The sequence below is a fragment of the Gobius niger genome (genome assembly GCF_951799975.1).
Source record: "Gobius niger genome assembly, chromosome: 7".
NCBI lineage: Eukaryota > Metazoa > Chordata > Actinopteri > Gobiiformes > Gobiidae > Gobius > Gobius niger.
In genome coordinates this window covers 34,563,780-34,580,995 of record NC_136858.1, presented here as the reverse complement: position 1 = coordinate 34,580,995, position 17,216 = coordinate 34,563,780, and the positions used below count along the sequence as shown (strand labels likewise).

The window sequence follows — 17,216 nt, the reverse complement described above, 5'->3', positions numbered from 1 at the left end:
GAGAGAGAGAGGGGGGCGGGGGGGGGGGGGGGGGAGGGGGACACAGAGAAACAGCGACAAGGGCCAGTCTCCGGAGAGCTGCTGCCGCTGATTGGTCTAAGGCTCTGGCGCTGGGCCAAGCCAATTTCGCCTGTCCTCTCAGATCCTTATCAAGGACACATCGCAAAAGGGAAATCGGAGACGTGTAAACATAAACACCCGCATACAACATCAGCACAATGCGCAGGACATCTGAAGCCATTCAATGTCTGTATTTTCCTTCGAAACAGCTCATCACTCTGATCATCCACATAAACTGAAATTACATAGACAGCACTCGGTGGAGCTGATAGTCAAGTGGTTAATGGAAGAATACCGTTCTCGCATTGTGGGTCTGAATCTCGGTTCAGAGAAGTTCTGTCAAATAAAACCTATCTACAGCGTTGGAAGAGATACATGCAAGGTACTACACACTTTATATCATGCATTCGATCACATTTTAAACCGACCTGATCTCGTAACCACCCCTCACGTGAGGCAGGGTTTCTGTCCAACACACACCTGCAGCGTCCGTCTGTTGGCGTGTTTTGGCCAGGTTTTGGAGAGGCTTTTCAAGGCAGTTCGGGGACTGATATTGGGCAACTCTGGAGTGGTGGGGGGAGGCCGCTGATAACTAGACTCGACACGCACCTGTGGACCGATCAGCTTTTGGTGTGATAGAATCAGATTGCCGGCGCCACACATGTGTTTCTCCACCCTCTTACTCGCAGCATGGTCACTTGTTCTGACCAGAACCGTGACCGCACTTTACTAATAACCATATGCGCTACACTGGTCATATGCTCCACTCTGCATCTCATTAAAAATCCTCCCAATGATTATTTGCATGTGTTATTGACTTATTCTGCTTGGCTGGACTCGTATATGTCCCTAAAGGTTTGTGTCAGTAGCTAATAAGCTCTCATTGCCTATAGCCTAGAGCAGTGAATCACAAACTTGAAACACCACATAACAACGTAGGAGTTATTTGACTTTGAAAGTGTGCAATTTTTTGGGGATAAAATCAAGTAATTCACTATTAAAAAAGCATAAATTAGGAACTAGTGGTATGAGGGCAAAAATCTACTGCAGTAACACTAAACCTGGGTCCTATAGGCTGTTTGAACTTCTCTTGGATAAGTTTGTTTCACCCAGGGAGACCTAACCATACGTGACAGGCTCTGGATAAATGTCGCTAACACTGGAGCGATAAACGGACTGAATTATCATCCACATCAGCGCTACACGGTCAATGAGTAACACTGTGCTGAAGTTATGACGAATATACTGGACTGTCCCATCCAGCTCTGTGACATACTTTATATTCCCATTGTTGGACTTCCTGTTATGATCTGGGGCTGCTGCAGTTGGTCAGGTCAGGGTTCAGCAACACCGTGTGCCCAAAGAATGAGCCAACTACCTGAACATCCTGAATGACAAGGTTGTTCCATCAATGGATTTCTTCTTCCCTGATGGCATGGGCATATTCCAAGATGACAGTGCCAGGATTCATCGGGCTCACATTGTGAAAGTTCAAGGGGAATGAGACACTATTTACAGGGATTGGTAGAGTCCAGATCTTAACCCCATTGAGAATCTTTTGGATGTGCTGGAGTAGGCTTTGCACAAGGGTCACACCCTCTCATCATCAATAGAAGATCTTGGTGGTGATTAATGCAACATTGGATCGTTTGACATTGCAGAAGCTAAATGAAACAATGCCACAGAAAGAGTGTGCCGTAATCAAAGCTAAAGGCGGTCCAACCTGATATTAGAGCGTGTGGCCCTTTTTTTGTGTGTGGTGACTTTTATTTTGATCAAATTCAGGCAGGGGCAAAACAGATTTAACCTCTTAGCTTCCGCCTGAACCGAGAGGATCTTTTTCCTCACGTCATCAGATTTTTTTTTCCATATTTTTTTTTGTTGGGTATTCAACTAATTTTTGTAACTTTTTTGTCATTTTTTGTCACATTTTTGTCATTTTTTCGTCATTTTTTTGTAATACTTTTTGGTCAAATTTTTATCAATTTTTTTTCATTTTTTCGTCAATTTTTAATCTTTTTTTTTTTTCATTTTTTTGTTACATTTTGGTCATTTTTAGGACTTTTTTTTAATTTATTTTTTTGTCACATTTTTTGTCACATTTAAAAAAAAAAAAAAGTCAATTTTTTATCAAATTTTGGTCATTTTTTTGTTACATTTTGGTCATTTTTTTGTCAATTTTTTGTCACATTTTTGTCATTTTTTCCTCACATTTTTGGTCAATTTCTTGTGACATTTTTGTGACATTTCTTCCACTTTTTCATCAATTTTTTGTCACTTTTTTGTCAATGTTTTCTCACTTTTATGTCACATTTCCATCATTGTTTTCGTCTCAGTTTTGTTGCTATTTTCACAGCTTTTTTCCAGAAGCTTTTGGACTGGGCTCAAGCCAAACTGGAGAAAATGTGCTCGGTTCAGGTGGGAGGTAAGAGGTTAAGCGACACTAAGACTAACTTAGGACAAAAGCAGGATGTAAAAGGTGACCACCGGCGTTAACCAGGTCCCTTGCACTTGAGTACTACCAGAATTGTTTTGTTTTCTTGTACTTTCACAGCGTCTCCATACCTGGTGATGAGGCTGCAGTCGTGGATGAGGCTCTCCTCCACCGCCACTCCGCGCTCCTCCTGGGTGCTCACTGGGTGCCCGTTGTGCCTCCACTTGAGCTCCATGTGTGGGTGCAGGTAGGACGCGGTGCACTGGAGGGGCAGCCTGTCCCCCTGAAACACCAGCTGCCTCTGGGACGGGATGAGCTGGAACAGAGGCAGCTCCAGAGGCCCATCTGCGGGACAGGGAGGGGAGACAGGGAGGTCAACTTAAAGCAACACCCCAGGTTATAAGTGGCCATCAATCCAACAGGAAAACATAGACAATGTTAAAATGATACATGCTGTGAAAGATTAGCAAAGTTACAAACCTGCTCACAGTAAAAGAATATGATTTTCATGTATTTTACACCAATAAAAACACTCACAATGAAATGCCGGTATTTCACACTGTATATTGGAGCGAAATGCCATCTATGACTTTAATACCAGCTTCATTTCTTGTTTTTTTTTACAAACAAAGGACCTGCACTGACGCTGATAAGCTATCACCAAAAAAAGGGGAAAATTAATGATGAGAAGGCTAGATAACAACAATCACCTTTGCTAGCAGGGCAGCGTGATTTCTAAAGGTCACCAGGGAAAAAAACAGAATGGAGTGTGAGTTTATATGGATATGGCTATATATAAATGAAAAAACAACGTTTGACTAACTGAGGAAGGCTTTGATTACATCGTGGGTTATATGAATCTGAAGATACATGGAACGTAAGAGCTTGCGGTTATACATAATCCTTGTGACAAATGTCCTGACTCCTCCCATTTGCATTTTACAATTGCTTAATACAACATCAGATTGGCACAGTGCTAGGTTTTGCATTTGTCCACAAAGTGCCAGCACCTGCAACTAACTCACCTTCGAACCAAAACAAATCTCCCTCAAAGTAGCTCTGTTGGTGATCCTGAAACTCTTTCTTCCCCTCTGCACACTGAACAAAGCATTTTGCACACTATCTTCAATATTGCTATTCTGTTGTTTCAAAGCTTTCAGTGGAATCCTAATTGGTATATAGTTTTATGTCTCAAGTTCAGACATAGTTCAGTCCAATTCAGGCCTATTTTTTTACTTTTAGAAAACCTCCGCGATACGTGCTGGATCACAGTTGAGGCGAGCGGCGCATGCGCAAACACCGATGACAGGAGACCAGCTACAGGTTGGGATGAACATCGGTCAAACATCAGTGTATATGGGCCAGAACAGTAGAAATAGTCATGGGACTAGGGGCTCGCAGTGTATTATACTGGGTCATGCTGTATGGCCATAATGTCTCTGTGGAACAGTCAGAACAAAAAAGTAAATCGGCTACTCACAAAGCGCTCGCTGATGCTAAAGGGGCTAGTGCTAACATCCACAGCAGCTTATGCTCGCACTGAGAAGGGTCTGCGCCAAAACAAAATTATTGTAAGAAAAGATTTAAATAGGATAGTGTTATTTAAAGGGGGGGTATTATGCAAAATCGACTTTTTCAAGCTTTACATCATGTTATTATGTCATTCCCTCATTAAAAACATGCCTGAAGTGTTGCCTTGGCACATTCACGTATTTGTGAGTAATCTGTAAAAACTCTGATGGCAGCCATTTTAGGGATAGGTTTGCCTGAGTCCTCCTAGGAACGCCCCCACCTCCTGGAGACAGCGTGTGGAGGGGGCGTGTCGGAAAGGGTCAGGGGGTTCTTAAAGAGACAGAGGCCTATTTCAAGACATTCACTACAGCCATTTTGAGAGAGCAATTTTATACAAGGCAGTTATTCTAATTTACTGCATTTACAGACCAACAGAAGGTTTCGTCATCATTGTAGTGTGCTATGGACTGGTGCTATGTGATTGAAAAAAGCATGATACCCAATCTTTAAGTCTTACTGGCGTACAAAGGTCTTCAAAGTTCAATTGAATTAGTTTGAAAGGCTGAGGCGCACCCGGAAATGACTTAATGCACCATGCATGACTTAAAGGAACAGGCCACTGTCTTCACACTGAGATATGTTCTTACCTGAGCTTAGACGAGTTGATGCGTACCCAGGGGCGTAGCTATATAGCTCCAAACGTGGTGAAGGTAGAAGCGACCACGCTCTTACACGGGCACGCACAAAGACCAGACAGGCACGTATCAACTCAATTAAGCTCAGGTAAGAACATTTCTCAGTTTGGAATAACGGTGGCCTGTTCCTTTAATATGCGAAAAAACAAAGCACGTACTTCAGCGTTCCCGATTACAGTCGTTGGACTCGATTCTACCAGAGTTCTGACTCTACTCTAAAGGCGACAAGGAAACACCGCAAAGGTAAGTCTTTTCTTTACAATAATTAGGTTGAAGCAGGCGCAGACCTGCCTCAGTGAGAGTATTTATCAGCCAGGGCAAGTGTATATGCCCTATGCCTATAGGCTGCTGTGGACTTTCGCACTAGCCGCGTTAGCACTAGTCGTGTTAGCATTGCGAGTGCGCTGCGATAAACCTATTTATTTATTATGAAATCAAGGTTATGATTGTAGTACAGAGATATGTACTACAATATGATAAGCTACGATGGTTTTAGACTGTGATTTCCGCAAATATTTCTACTGTTCTGGCTCATTTATGATGATGTTTGACTGATCCCAACCCCGGACCGTTCTCGCGTGTTTCAACTGTGGCCGAGCACGTGCTACCGAAATGAGGAATTGCGCGTACATCCTCACCACATCCGAGTATCAAACCATCACTGCACCTTCAGTTCCTCAAAAGTGCCGCTTGTAATCCACACAAATGCACTGCCAAGGTCACACACCTCCCTCTCCTCTCTCCCTCCTGTTCACACATGTATATCCACTGTGCAATCAGCAGTGGCCGATAAAGGAAACAGCCTTGAGCGCTCAGCTGGACTCTCCTTGACTTCTTACATGCGCACAATACAAGCCTCGACATCACTGATAGGATTACTTACCTACCTTAGCAGCCCAGCCTAAGTCCCCCAAGCATTTCAGATATTTTTTTTATTTTTTTGCTTTCTTTCGTGGAAGAGGAAAAACACTATGATAAGGCCGCGATAAGGAGGAGTGTGTTTAGGATAAAACCGCAGGGAAACAACACGGGACGGGCTTCAGGCTGCGATAGAGAGAGGCAGATGTCAGATGTCTTGCGGATACTGAGCCAGCGTGTATCTGTGTAATCACATGGTTTGGGGGTTTCGAATGCTGTGCGAGGCATTTGAGGACAGAGGCCGAGTTTAGAACATGATCCGTGGGAAGAGATAGCAGAGGCCATTGATATTTTAAATGGAACAAGTTTGTCTACTCGAGCGATTGGTTACAGGGGCCCATCAGGAAACAGTCGGTCAGAGGCACAATGTGAGAGGATATGCTAAATAAGATTAACTATGTAATTTGTTTTCCCTAAATCACCAACACAAGCATTTCATGAATAGCAGAAGCAAATATGAAACAAGCAAATCAATGACATTTGATGAAAGGCCACATTTGACCTGCATGTGCATTCCCCCCGTACATAGTAATATTATAGATTCGCCAATTCATATCTTTCGATAATGCAAGGCCGTCAGAGAGAACACACTTGTAAACAAAGCCGTGAGCATTGCCAGCATGCCTATCAAACTACAATTATCTCACTCAGTCTGTTTATGCTGTACACATGCGGTACTGCAAATACGCTCCTGTTTCTAGGCTGACTTCATCTCTCCAGAGGTCAGACTCTTGTCTCAATATGCATGAATAAATATTTATTTGCGTCGGGTTTGTTTCGGATTCAGGCCGACAATTAAAGTTAATTGCTCGGGTTGGGCTGGGCATTGTGCCCCCAGGCCGGGGTCGGGGAGGGCTGAATATTTTGGGCCCGATCTAAACTCTAGAAGAGAATGAGCCAAGATCCTGAGGGACTTCCAGATACAGATGGACAGAATGGTAATGGCGAACCAACCGGATATTGTGGTGGTGGACAAAGAGCAGAGGAAAGCTGTAGCAATACCAAGCAATTTCAACATCAGGAAAAGGAACACGACAAACTAGAGAAATACCAGGGGCTCAGAGAAAAGCTGGAGAAAGCCTGGAGGGTGAAGGCATCAGTGGTGCCATGGAGCATGGCCATTGGAGCATTCGGGGCAGTGACCCCCAAACTGGAGGAGTGGCTACAGCAGATCCCAGGAAACACATCAGACATCTCAGATCAGAAAAGTGCAGTTCTCGGAACAGCAAAGATACGGCGCAGAACTCTCAAGCTCCAAGCTTGGAGGGAAAAGAGACCGCCCGTGGATGGTGAGGAACATGTATGTAGAAACTAGTACTTGAAGAAGTAGGTAAACACCTTTGCACAGAACAGTTTGGTGTTAGGCAACAGACACAAATCAGGCAGTATATATTTCTTTAAAGCCAAGAGGACTTATTTGCTAAAATATTAATAGTTTTTTAAAGAATTATTGATAGTGGACTTTGTAAATATTCCCTTAAAGACTCAGTCAGGAAGAGGAGCGGCAGACGTTTTGTGCAGACTGTGCTCGCGCAATGAACTCATTTGCATATCTCATTTGCGGCACAAATAACACGCACAGTTTCTAAGAGTAAATCAGGTGCAACATCCCCACTTGCTCATTTTAAGCACTACTCGCAATTTAGCACCTGCTGTTTATTTCCCTGTACAGTGGAACGCAGCTGGGCACAGACTCCTTTCTGCCCTGGAGACCAGAAGGAGCACATGGGTCTGATTGTACGAGTGCATTTGAAAGCCTGTCCTCGCATACAGTAGTTGCAGTAGGCTGTATACATGTAGCTCTGCCACTGTTCTGTCCTTTACATTTGAGCCATCCTTTAACCAGCCACCCTGAGACACCTGTCAGGAGCAGTGAGCGACCGCAATCCTGGTCAGGTGTACCTAGCTGGAGGAAAAGGTAATTACTCACAACACAGGGACGCAAGGAGAACATGCAAACTCAGAACACACACAAATCTATCAGAAAACATAAGCAGCAATCATCTAAGACCAAAACCCTTCCCTTGCTGCTTTAATACTTGCTTTTGGCATGTTCTTTCATCGCCGCGATCCTTCGTCACGGATACTGCATTAACGCGGAGTCTTGCCAGCTCCGCTTCCACCTTGGTGCACATTTGTTCATGCGCCTCTAGACTTTTCTTTGGACAGAATCCAGACGGTAGCGCTCTCCTTTCACTTCTCCTCCAATCAATTGTGGATGTTGTGCCATTTGACAGGCAATCCGATACACGGGTCATAAAGTTCCATTCTGCTTTGTGCGTGGCTTTCAGAAGAACACATGCAGGGGGGGGGGGGGAGATGGGCGTAGGCGTCTGTGGCCCGTGGCTTGGCATTAATCACGAGAGCGAAAGAGAGGCGCGAGCTGGCTGTTTATGACACATAATCCACTGACATGTCAACACGCCGAGCCAAGGCACTCTCAAAGAGCTTTAATTGGTATTTGATGTTTTTTCGGAGAACTGGAAATGTGTGTCTTTAGCTGAACTGACTCCAGTTTAAGGTCACAGAGCTTTCATTTCTTTGTCTAAGTGTGATTGAGGCTTAGACAAAGCGGACGAATACAACAGAATTTCATGTTTGATATTCCGCAGATGTTGAAGCACTTTGGTGAATGTAAAGAGTGTTGAAATGAAACTCTCCAGCGTGACACAAGGTCTTCGAAGCAAAAGATTCAAGATTCAAGATTTTTCTATTCGTCAGACCAGGTGGGAGGGAGGGCAGGGAGTTCAGCTTCCCGATGGCCCTGTGTACGAAACTGTTCCTCAGTCGACTGGAACTGACCCGTAGATTCCGCAGTCTCCTCCCTGAAGGCATAACCTTGAAGAGACTGTGTGATGGGTGCGAAGGGTCCCTGGCGATTTTGATGGCTTTGCGGGTGAGACGGGTGGAGTTCATCTCCTGTATAAAGGGGAGAGGGGCTCCACAGATCTTCTCCGCTGCTCTCACGATGCGCTGGAGGCTCCTTCGGCAGGAGGCAGTGCTGGCGCCGTGCCACACAGTGATGGAGCTGGTCAGGATGCTCTATAGTCCCTCTGTAGAAGAACCACACAGTGATGGAGCTGGTCAGGATGCTCTCTATAGTCCCTCTGTAGAAGAACCACACAGTGATGGAGCTGGTCAGGGTGCTCTCTATAGTCCCTCTGTAGAAGAACCACACAGTGATGGAGCTGGTCAGGATGCTCTCTATAGTCCCTCTGTAGAAGAACCACACAGTGATGGAGCTGGTCAGGATGCTCTCTATAGTCCCTCTGTAGAAGAACCACACAGTGATGGAGCTGGTCAGGATGCTCTCTATAGTCCCTCAGTAGAAGATCCACACAGTGATGGAGCTGGTCAGGATGCTCTCTATAGTCCCTCTGTAGAAGAACCACACAGTGATGGAGCTGGTCAGGATGCTCTCTATTGTCCCTCTGTAGAAGAACCACGCAGTGATGGAGCTGGTCAGGATGCTCTCTATAGTCCCTCTGTAGAAGAACCACACAGTGATGGAGCTGGTCAGGATGCTCTCTATAGTCCCTCTGTAGAAGAACCACACAGTGATGGCGCTGGTCAGGATGCTCAATTGTCCCTCTGTAGAAGTTGCACATAACGGAGGCTGCGACTCTGGCTCTTCTCAACTTGCGGAGAAAGTAGAGACGCTGATTACTTTTCTTGACCAGTGATGTAGTGTGCATGGTCCGGGAGAGGTTCTCTGTGATGTGCACACCCAGGAACTTAGTGCTGGTCACCCTCTCCACTGCAGCATCGTTGATTGTTAGAGGAGCATGCTGGAGCCGCACTCTTCGAAAGTCCACAACAAGATGCTCCCTGCAGATGGAATTGGAAAGCAGGCGAGTTTCTGGAAACATGTTGTGTTCGACTAATGTGTTAAAAAGGTGTCTGATGCTTGGTTTGGCAGGACTTAGAGCTGCAGAGTGAACCAATCAAAGAACGAGTGAATAGGACAAATGTACTGTACCGGTCCAATTGAAGACAGCTGTAGACCGAACTTGAATTCTTGAACTTGAATTGTTGAACTTTTTTTTTCCCCCAAGAATGTCCCGAATAACACTTAACGTCATCCATATTCTGGCCCTGTCATGCCAGACCTGATCAGTAGCATTGATTAAATTATCTCCAGAGGGGACACGGCGCTCCCAGCGGGGCCCCACGTCTGCGGAGGCCGACTCTGTGCTCTCCAACATCAAGCCAAGAATCACACGCGCCGCTGCTGTTTGCCGCCAAGGCTGAGACACTTAATGGTGATGTGAAAGACATGAGCTACGAGGGCTTATTTTAGCAAGATGTGCGCTGATGAAAAGCCAGTCACTTTCAGAGTTTGGTAAGATGTTACCAAATGGGGACTTGCAGAGAAATAAAAGGAGAGATAGATGAGGGGTTACATAAAAAGAGTTTGGGAATTAAATACAGAAGCAGCAACAGCTGAAAGGAACGCCTGCCGTATTTTACAACCAAATGAATGTTTTCTTTTTTTTTTTCCTTTCTAGTTCAACTTTGATTTACGTAACATCACTAAAGCAAATGTTGTTGTGTCGCTGGGCAAGACACCTCACCCACATTCCCAGCTGTGATACAAGAAGAAACAGTGAATGAAATCTTGTGACATAAGTAAGAAATACAATGCTTTTGCTTGCCACATATTTCTCATAGTTGTGTGTAATTGTGTATTCATGCACAGGGATACACTGAACAAGTCCCTGATTCTTGTCCTTATGATAATTTATACATGTTTGAAATCCCTGCCCTAAGCACTAAAAAATGTTTGTTGGTGACTGAGAGAGAAAAAAACAAAAAACCTTCTATATATTTTTGTTTCTCTAATCCTTTTGGAAACACTATATGGAAGAGTTTTTTTTATTTATTTTTTTGTATGAATGTCATTGTTTTATCATATTGTGTTTATCTATTCATTGAAATCAATTATATAACAAGTGTGTTCATGAAAAGTGCGAACAACAGTTGGAGAAAGGGCACACATTGAATAGATCAATCAATAAATAATGGAGCAGTGCTGGTTGACAGCAATGGTACTGAAAATACATATTTTTTTCTTCTCTTTAATTAACAATTATACACATATAATAAATTACTAGGCCCTCATTCCACACATTAATGCACCACATGTACAATCATACATTCAGACAGATTTAGCCTTGTTGAATGCAACAAGTAAATTTCTCCACTGTGAAATCAATAAAGCCTATCTTATCCTTTATTACCCCCCACCACATGTTCATTTATTCACTTAGACATACCATTGTCCTGCTTATTTTGTTGTTGTTGTTCACCTCGATGTTACACGGCTCCCCGGAGGCGTATGGACCAGGGAGGGGGCGTTTGAAATCTCTAGTCTCCAACACAAAAGCAACTGCAACTCTCTATAACTTTTTGTTCTAAAGTTAAGTCCGAAAATCAGCGATGTTGTAGATGGCGGGAGCATGGGGCTCAAAATGACCCCTTCCAGCAGATGGCGCCCTTGAAAGCCGCCTTAATCGCCTATGCCCAGGACCCTGATGAGGAGAGCGGCTGATATACGGAAAAGCCCTGTTCAAAATCATTTCTGCCTATTATACATGTAAGCTGCCTGTCTAAAGATACAACCTGTCAACCTGTCAACCTTCATCCCAATTTCCAATTTTTATTTTCAATGCTAAAATGAATTTGTTGAAGTTTAGTATTGAACTTCATAGCTTATCTTCAAAATGAAAGTGACTTAGATTTAGACATGACTGAAGGGTGACTTATTGTAGTATTTTGGTCCTAAGACTGCAGCACTGTCAGTATGTGCTCAACAGTATAGATAGAGACATGCGCAAACTGCCAAAGGCTTTATCTGTGCTCATTGGGCCGTTGTTGTTTGCTCACGGTTTTATCTGGCGCATTTTATCCGCACACTCCTCGGTATCGGTGAGTATTTTTCCTAAGTGCGAGATTGCAATGTAACAATGCTGGGAGCGACTACACAAGAGGTCAGACAGTTGTTTGATGATGGAAATGATTGCCGCGGTATGTTTTCAATGGCCTTGGCAGCCACTGAGGCTCAACCCAATTAAAAGCACATGAAAGATTTGGGGACTGAAGTGTTCGACAGCTGCCGCAGCCATCAATGGAAATGAAAGAAAATATGAAGATGGAACGGCTGTCCCTCAAAGACTTCAGTGATGAGGGGGATGACACGGGAATGAAAAATAGAACAGAGATGTACTTACATAATGTGTCTGTAGATTTTCTTAGGTCAACATAAATCGCTGTCAAACAAGGCCTCTAGCAAACTTTTGTTTAAAAGGAGGTGTTTTTGCAGTTATTTAAAACTCATCTTGATCTATCTCACACACTGCTGGTTAGAAAATGCTATTTTAATCGAAAACTGCTCATTCAACATTTCCCAACATTTAGCTTCAACATATAGCCACAAGCTTTTTAGTGTGAAAATATGGAACTGTGATATTCAACATCTACGTCAAGTACTTGAAACCAGTTTAAAGATAGTATACTTAAATAAGATACAATTTTCCATGTCGAATTTCACAAGGCACACAAAAATGCATTGAGCAAATACTGCCACGTTCAGATGGATTTCACTTTATTTTACAGCACAGTAATAACATAGAACATAGATTGGGAATATGTAAGGGATAATGTATACGTTATCCTGCTTATTATACGGCCATTTGCCAGCTGTACACACACAACACATTTTATGAAGGCCGAAAGGTTTATTTAAAGAGGGGGTATTATGCTTTTTTCAATCACATAGCACCAGTCTATAGCACACTACAATGATGACAAAACCTTCTGTTGGTCTGTAAATGCAGTAAATTAGAATAACTGCCTTGTATAAAATTGCTCTCTCAAAATGGCTGTAGTGAATGTCTTGAAATAGGCCCCTGTCTCTTTAAGAACCTCTGACCCTTTCCGACACGCCCCCTCCACACGCTGTCTGTGGCATCAGTGGGGAGGGGGTTCTGCTGAGGAGCAGTGGTTGGTTACTCGGCTGGTGACGAAAGCTCAGAGGCGTCTCCAGGAGGTGGGGGCGTTCCTAGGAGGACTCAGGCAAACCTATCCCTAAAATGGCCGCCATCAGAGTTTTTACAGATTACTCAAAAATACGTGAATGTACCAAGGCAACACTTCAGGCATGTTTTTAATGAGGGAATGACATAATAACATGATGCTTGAAAAAGTCAATTTTGCCTAATACCCCCCCTAAATGTCCCAAAAGTTTGCGCGTTCCTTGGCATGGTGGTGAATCTCTGGGTAAGTTGAAAGTCGGATTCCCGCTAACTTCACGTGCGATTCCCCCAGCTTCTCTCGCTGTGACGGGGACAGAGATCGTGCCCGCTACTGCGTGCGTGCGGAGTGATATGAAAGACCTGTATTACAAGGACAAACTCTGTTGCCATTTTCAGAGGTCCTCTATCAAAAAATACCGGTAGAACGTTGGAAAATCCCTTTCAAATTAATGGAGCGTTCTACTTACGTTGTGAAGAAAACAGGATAAAGCATTTGGCTGCTTTGTTTTCATACTGTATTATTACCAGGAGAACAGCAGCTTCCTGGTAATTTGCATAACAATATTATCATTATGGGAAAGGTCAGAAATAATCGCGGTACAACCAATTTAATTAGATTTGTATGTTATTATCCCATGTATTACCACTTGGCCGAGAGGGTAGATGATAAATAGGCGGTAGTCTGAATGTCTTACGCAGGAGAAGTTTATCTGCCATCAGTGCGAGACCCGGAGGCATGAACTCAAGACATTGCGCTACTATGACCATTCACGTATTCAATCTAAATTACGTTATTACACATTTGATGGCCATGATATCACTGTGTTGATGTAAAGTGCTGAAGGTCAAGTTTGTGCAACAGCGGAGATTTATTTACAATCACAAAGTTATGATCTGCAAAGCGTTCTCGACCGTGTCACCTTCTCTTTTTATCTGTACGTTGCACATAACTTTATATAATCCAGTCATTAAAGGCAGCCCAGGCTCAAGGAGCAGAGCTGTAGTTCCTAATGACCACTTGCACCATGTGTCGTCATATCCCTCTACAGAAGTCCAGTCCGGCTGCAGAGAACAGGGAGGGAGACAGGCTTTGGAGGAATCTTTCATCCCGACAGTGTTAAAGCTCCTCGGGCTCTGAACGGACGAGTCAAACACTAGGACTGACTGACCCCAGATCTGCAAGGACAAGCGGCTGACAAGGAGTTACGCTATTTCCCACAGTACTCCCGTGAGCGATGCCATGAGATACTGGAATTGTACTACTTGTTTGGAAAAATCCTATGCAAAACAACATAATATAAAGCTACAGTAGTTCATTTGCTAGCTATAAAGTCACACACTAACCTTGGCAGTTTAATCCTCGCTCCCAGCATTGAAAACTGCCATTGTGTCACTTCACTTCACTCACTGTGCCCATGTGTGAATGTCTAAGCTTTACGGTGTGTGCTGTCGCGGTAGGGGACATAGTAGCTTACCACCAACAAGTCTGACTCAAGAATGAATGAATAATGGACAGTTGAGGCACGTTAGAAGCTTGTATGGTACAGTGCATTCAAAATCTGGGCCAGAGAGCAGTGTCAAGCCAAACGACAGAGCCAAAGCAAAGCCAGGATGCATGCGACTGTTCAGCGCTGTTACGGTTCGGGGGATGAAAGGTGAGTGTCAGCCGTTGACAGGAAGCAGGCCCTGTAAGTAGCCACACGTGGGGTCACCTTAACCAAAAGCAACACCCTCCCCACCAGTGAGGTGATCGTGACACGGTGAATCTTCAAAACGTTTGTGTTGCATAATGTAGACTCTTCATTTATGAGTTAGATATCCTCTCTCTCGGGAATTGACCAAACTCAGGTTTCCCCCCGTTTTTACTGTGACCCTAGTCTGCCCTGGGTCTCCCCTCATTTACAGGCAGCACGCGCCCGCTTTCAGCCCAGGGACGAGAGCTCATTCCTGGATCGGCCTCGACATCTGCTCCCTATCAGAGCAGAGCCGCAACAGCCCAAACAGATGCATCTTGTCTGACATATCTTCATAAAAACAATAGAGGAAGGGTCTGTGGGGAGATGTTAATATTTTCAATGGTATGTGAGGGTGGAAAAATAACACATTTCCTCAAGTCCTATCATTTTTCCTGATAACAAGAAGCCAGAATCAGCCTGAAATGTGCTGTGGACTTTACATGTTGTAATGAGAACTAAAGCACCGCACTCCTTTACTGTACAAGCAGAAAGGGGTGGGGAGCTCTCACCAGACCCAAATCAAGATAAGTAGTTGATTTTTTAGGCAAACAGATATGTAGGAAGTAAGCAGGCAGAGAGGGGAGGACCACGGAGCAGGTAAGTAGGCAATGGCACCGGCACACAGCAGAAGGAAGTATAAATACTTGCAAAAACGAGTGAACTACGTAACCAGGAAGGGCTGCTCTTACTTCCCGCCTATGCTCCCATTCCGTAGCACAGTAAACTACTACAAAACAACATCCTGCAGCCTCTTCTGTTACTATAGCACAGATGTCCAACAGTAAACTACATCCACAGCCAGAAAGACACCAAAGGTTTGTTTTGATGAGGAGCGAGGGGAGGAGGACCTTAAAGAAACAATTTGTATGAGCCTGTTTCAGATTGGTGCTGCTCTGTCTAACAAACGAAATACGATAAAGTGAAAAAGATGTGATTGAAAAGACATATAAAGAACAGTAAGATCTCTCTCGACAGCTGGAGAAAAAAGGCCCCGGAGCATGACAAGTGGCACCATGTGTGAAAAACAGCAGTTGTAGCCATCGAGGAAAAAGTGCCAAAAAGAGTACGAGAAAGCTCATGAGAGATGGCACTCTACAGCAAAAAGAATTTGCAACAGAATGCCGTCGCTGTTGCAGAGTCAGGCCTTTTTTCTCTTGAGATCCTGCCTACAATAGCCTCCAGCCAAGGCAGTTATCGTCGAACACGATGGACAGCCGAAGAAGAGATATCATACAAACAATACTTCCCTTGGATGAGGAGAAAGTATGCATAGTAACGAGTTACTTCTAGCATGGGCTGGATTTTTTGTACTTGTAACGTTTAGGTCAGGCAGTTTTAAGTCCTCCCTTAAAACCCACCTCTTTACACAGGCCTTTTAATATGTTCAACTTTCTCCATTGTATTCTTGTTTAATTGATTTTGACGTAAAGTTTATTATGCCTTGTTTGTATTTGTATTCATAGTTTTTATCATCTGTTTGTGTTGTGAAGCACTTTGGGCAGCCGTGGTTGTTGTAAATGTGCTATAGAAATAAACTTGACCTTGACCTAGGTTGTTTGAATCTTACTCTTACCCACCAGTGTATTGGCTTGCATTTCTCCAGACCTGCTTGAATTTCATTGTGTTGTGGTGGTCAGGGAGAAGGTATAACAGCTCCAGGGGAGATATTACTATTATAATAATAACAATGATAATGCATTGGTTTTATATAGCGCTTTTATGGACACTCCAAGACGTTTTACATTGCACTATTCATTCACTCCATACTTGGTGGTGGTAAGTTACTATTGTAGCCACCGCTGCCCTGGGGTAGACGGAAGCGAGGCAACCAGTCTGCGCCATCGGCCCCTCCGACCACCACCAACAACTCACTCACACACTCCATTCGCCCAGGCTTCCCGGTGTTTCCCAAACGGTCTCCCATCCAAGCACCGACCAGGCCCGTCCCTGCTTAGCTTCCAAGGTCTGACGGGATCGGGCATAGCAGAGGTGGTATAATAGAATAGCTTAACACAAAGTCAGGTATAGAAGAGAAAGAATCATTATGAAGAAACTTTGAGCACTGAGAAACCTATGCAAGATTACTACACTATTATTGCAAACACAGAAGTGGCAACAGGCATGCTTTAGGCATAATTATAATATCCAAAACACTTCAAAAAAGAAAAAGACTTGGATTTCAACAAATGTACTATGTTTGATCCTTATTCACATCTGGACCAATATCCACGTCTTTCTAACGGACAAATCAATGCTGAGAAATGTTTTGCTTATTGGTGCAGGAAATCATTTGTGAGACTCTAACAGATCCGCAAGATGTTTTCTTGGCTTTTGGGGGAAAGCGAAGCAAGAGAAAAACATTGTCAGAACAGTGCAGTTTTGTCTGGATCACAGAGAACCTGCACCAACATGCGTAAAAGGAGAAACAAGTAATTTGAGAACTGTGTAAGTGTGTCTAAGAAGAAGCTGCCGAATGAATGCGCTATTGTAAGATGCTGTAGAGACGTGCGGTTGGAGGCAGGAGCAGGAAGCCGAACGTGATCATTGTAATCCCATAATGGAGGCTCCAGGCTCCAACAGAAGCGCTGCTTGTCCTGCCGCGGGATACCTCTGTCCACGCACTGTGCACAATCCCCCTGAAACTGCAGAGGATCGTTCTGAGCAGATGAAAAACACATACAATTAGGAGTGTGGAATAGCTCCCAAATGTCTGTGGTGTAGACAGCTCAAAGAGTATGGCCCGAACCAGTCTCATAAAGTCTCTTATTTAATCTTCAGAACCAGTTGTCTATAGCTTTGAGCTCAAGCTACATATTTCTGGTTTGTT

At 43.9% G+C, this 17,216-nt stretch overlaps 1 protein-coding gene across 1 annotated transcript in view; it reads right to left on the bottom strand.

Moving 5' to 3' along the window:
• The window catches only part of adgra1b (adhesion G protein-coupled receptor A1b), a 414,503-nt gene that overhangs the window by 310,066 nt on the left and 87,221 nt on the right, over window positions 1-17,216 (bottom strand). Inside the window, exon 7 of the mRNA XM_079560565.1 lies at window positions 2,626-2,839. Within this exon, the coding sequence (XP_079416691.1) occupies window positions 2,626-2,839 (214 nt within the window). The remainder of the gene's footprint in view (window positions 1-2,625; window positions 2,840-17,216) is intronic.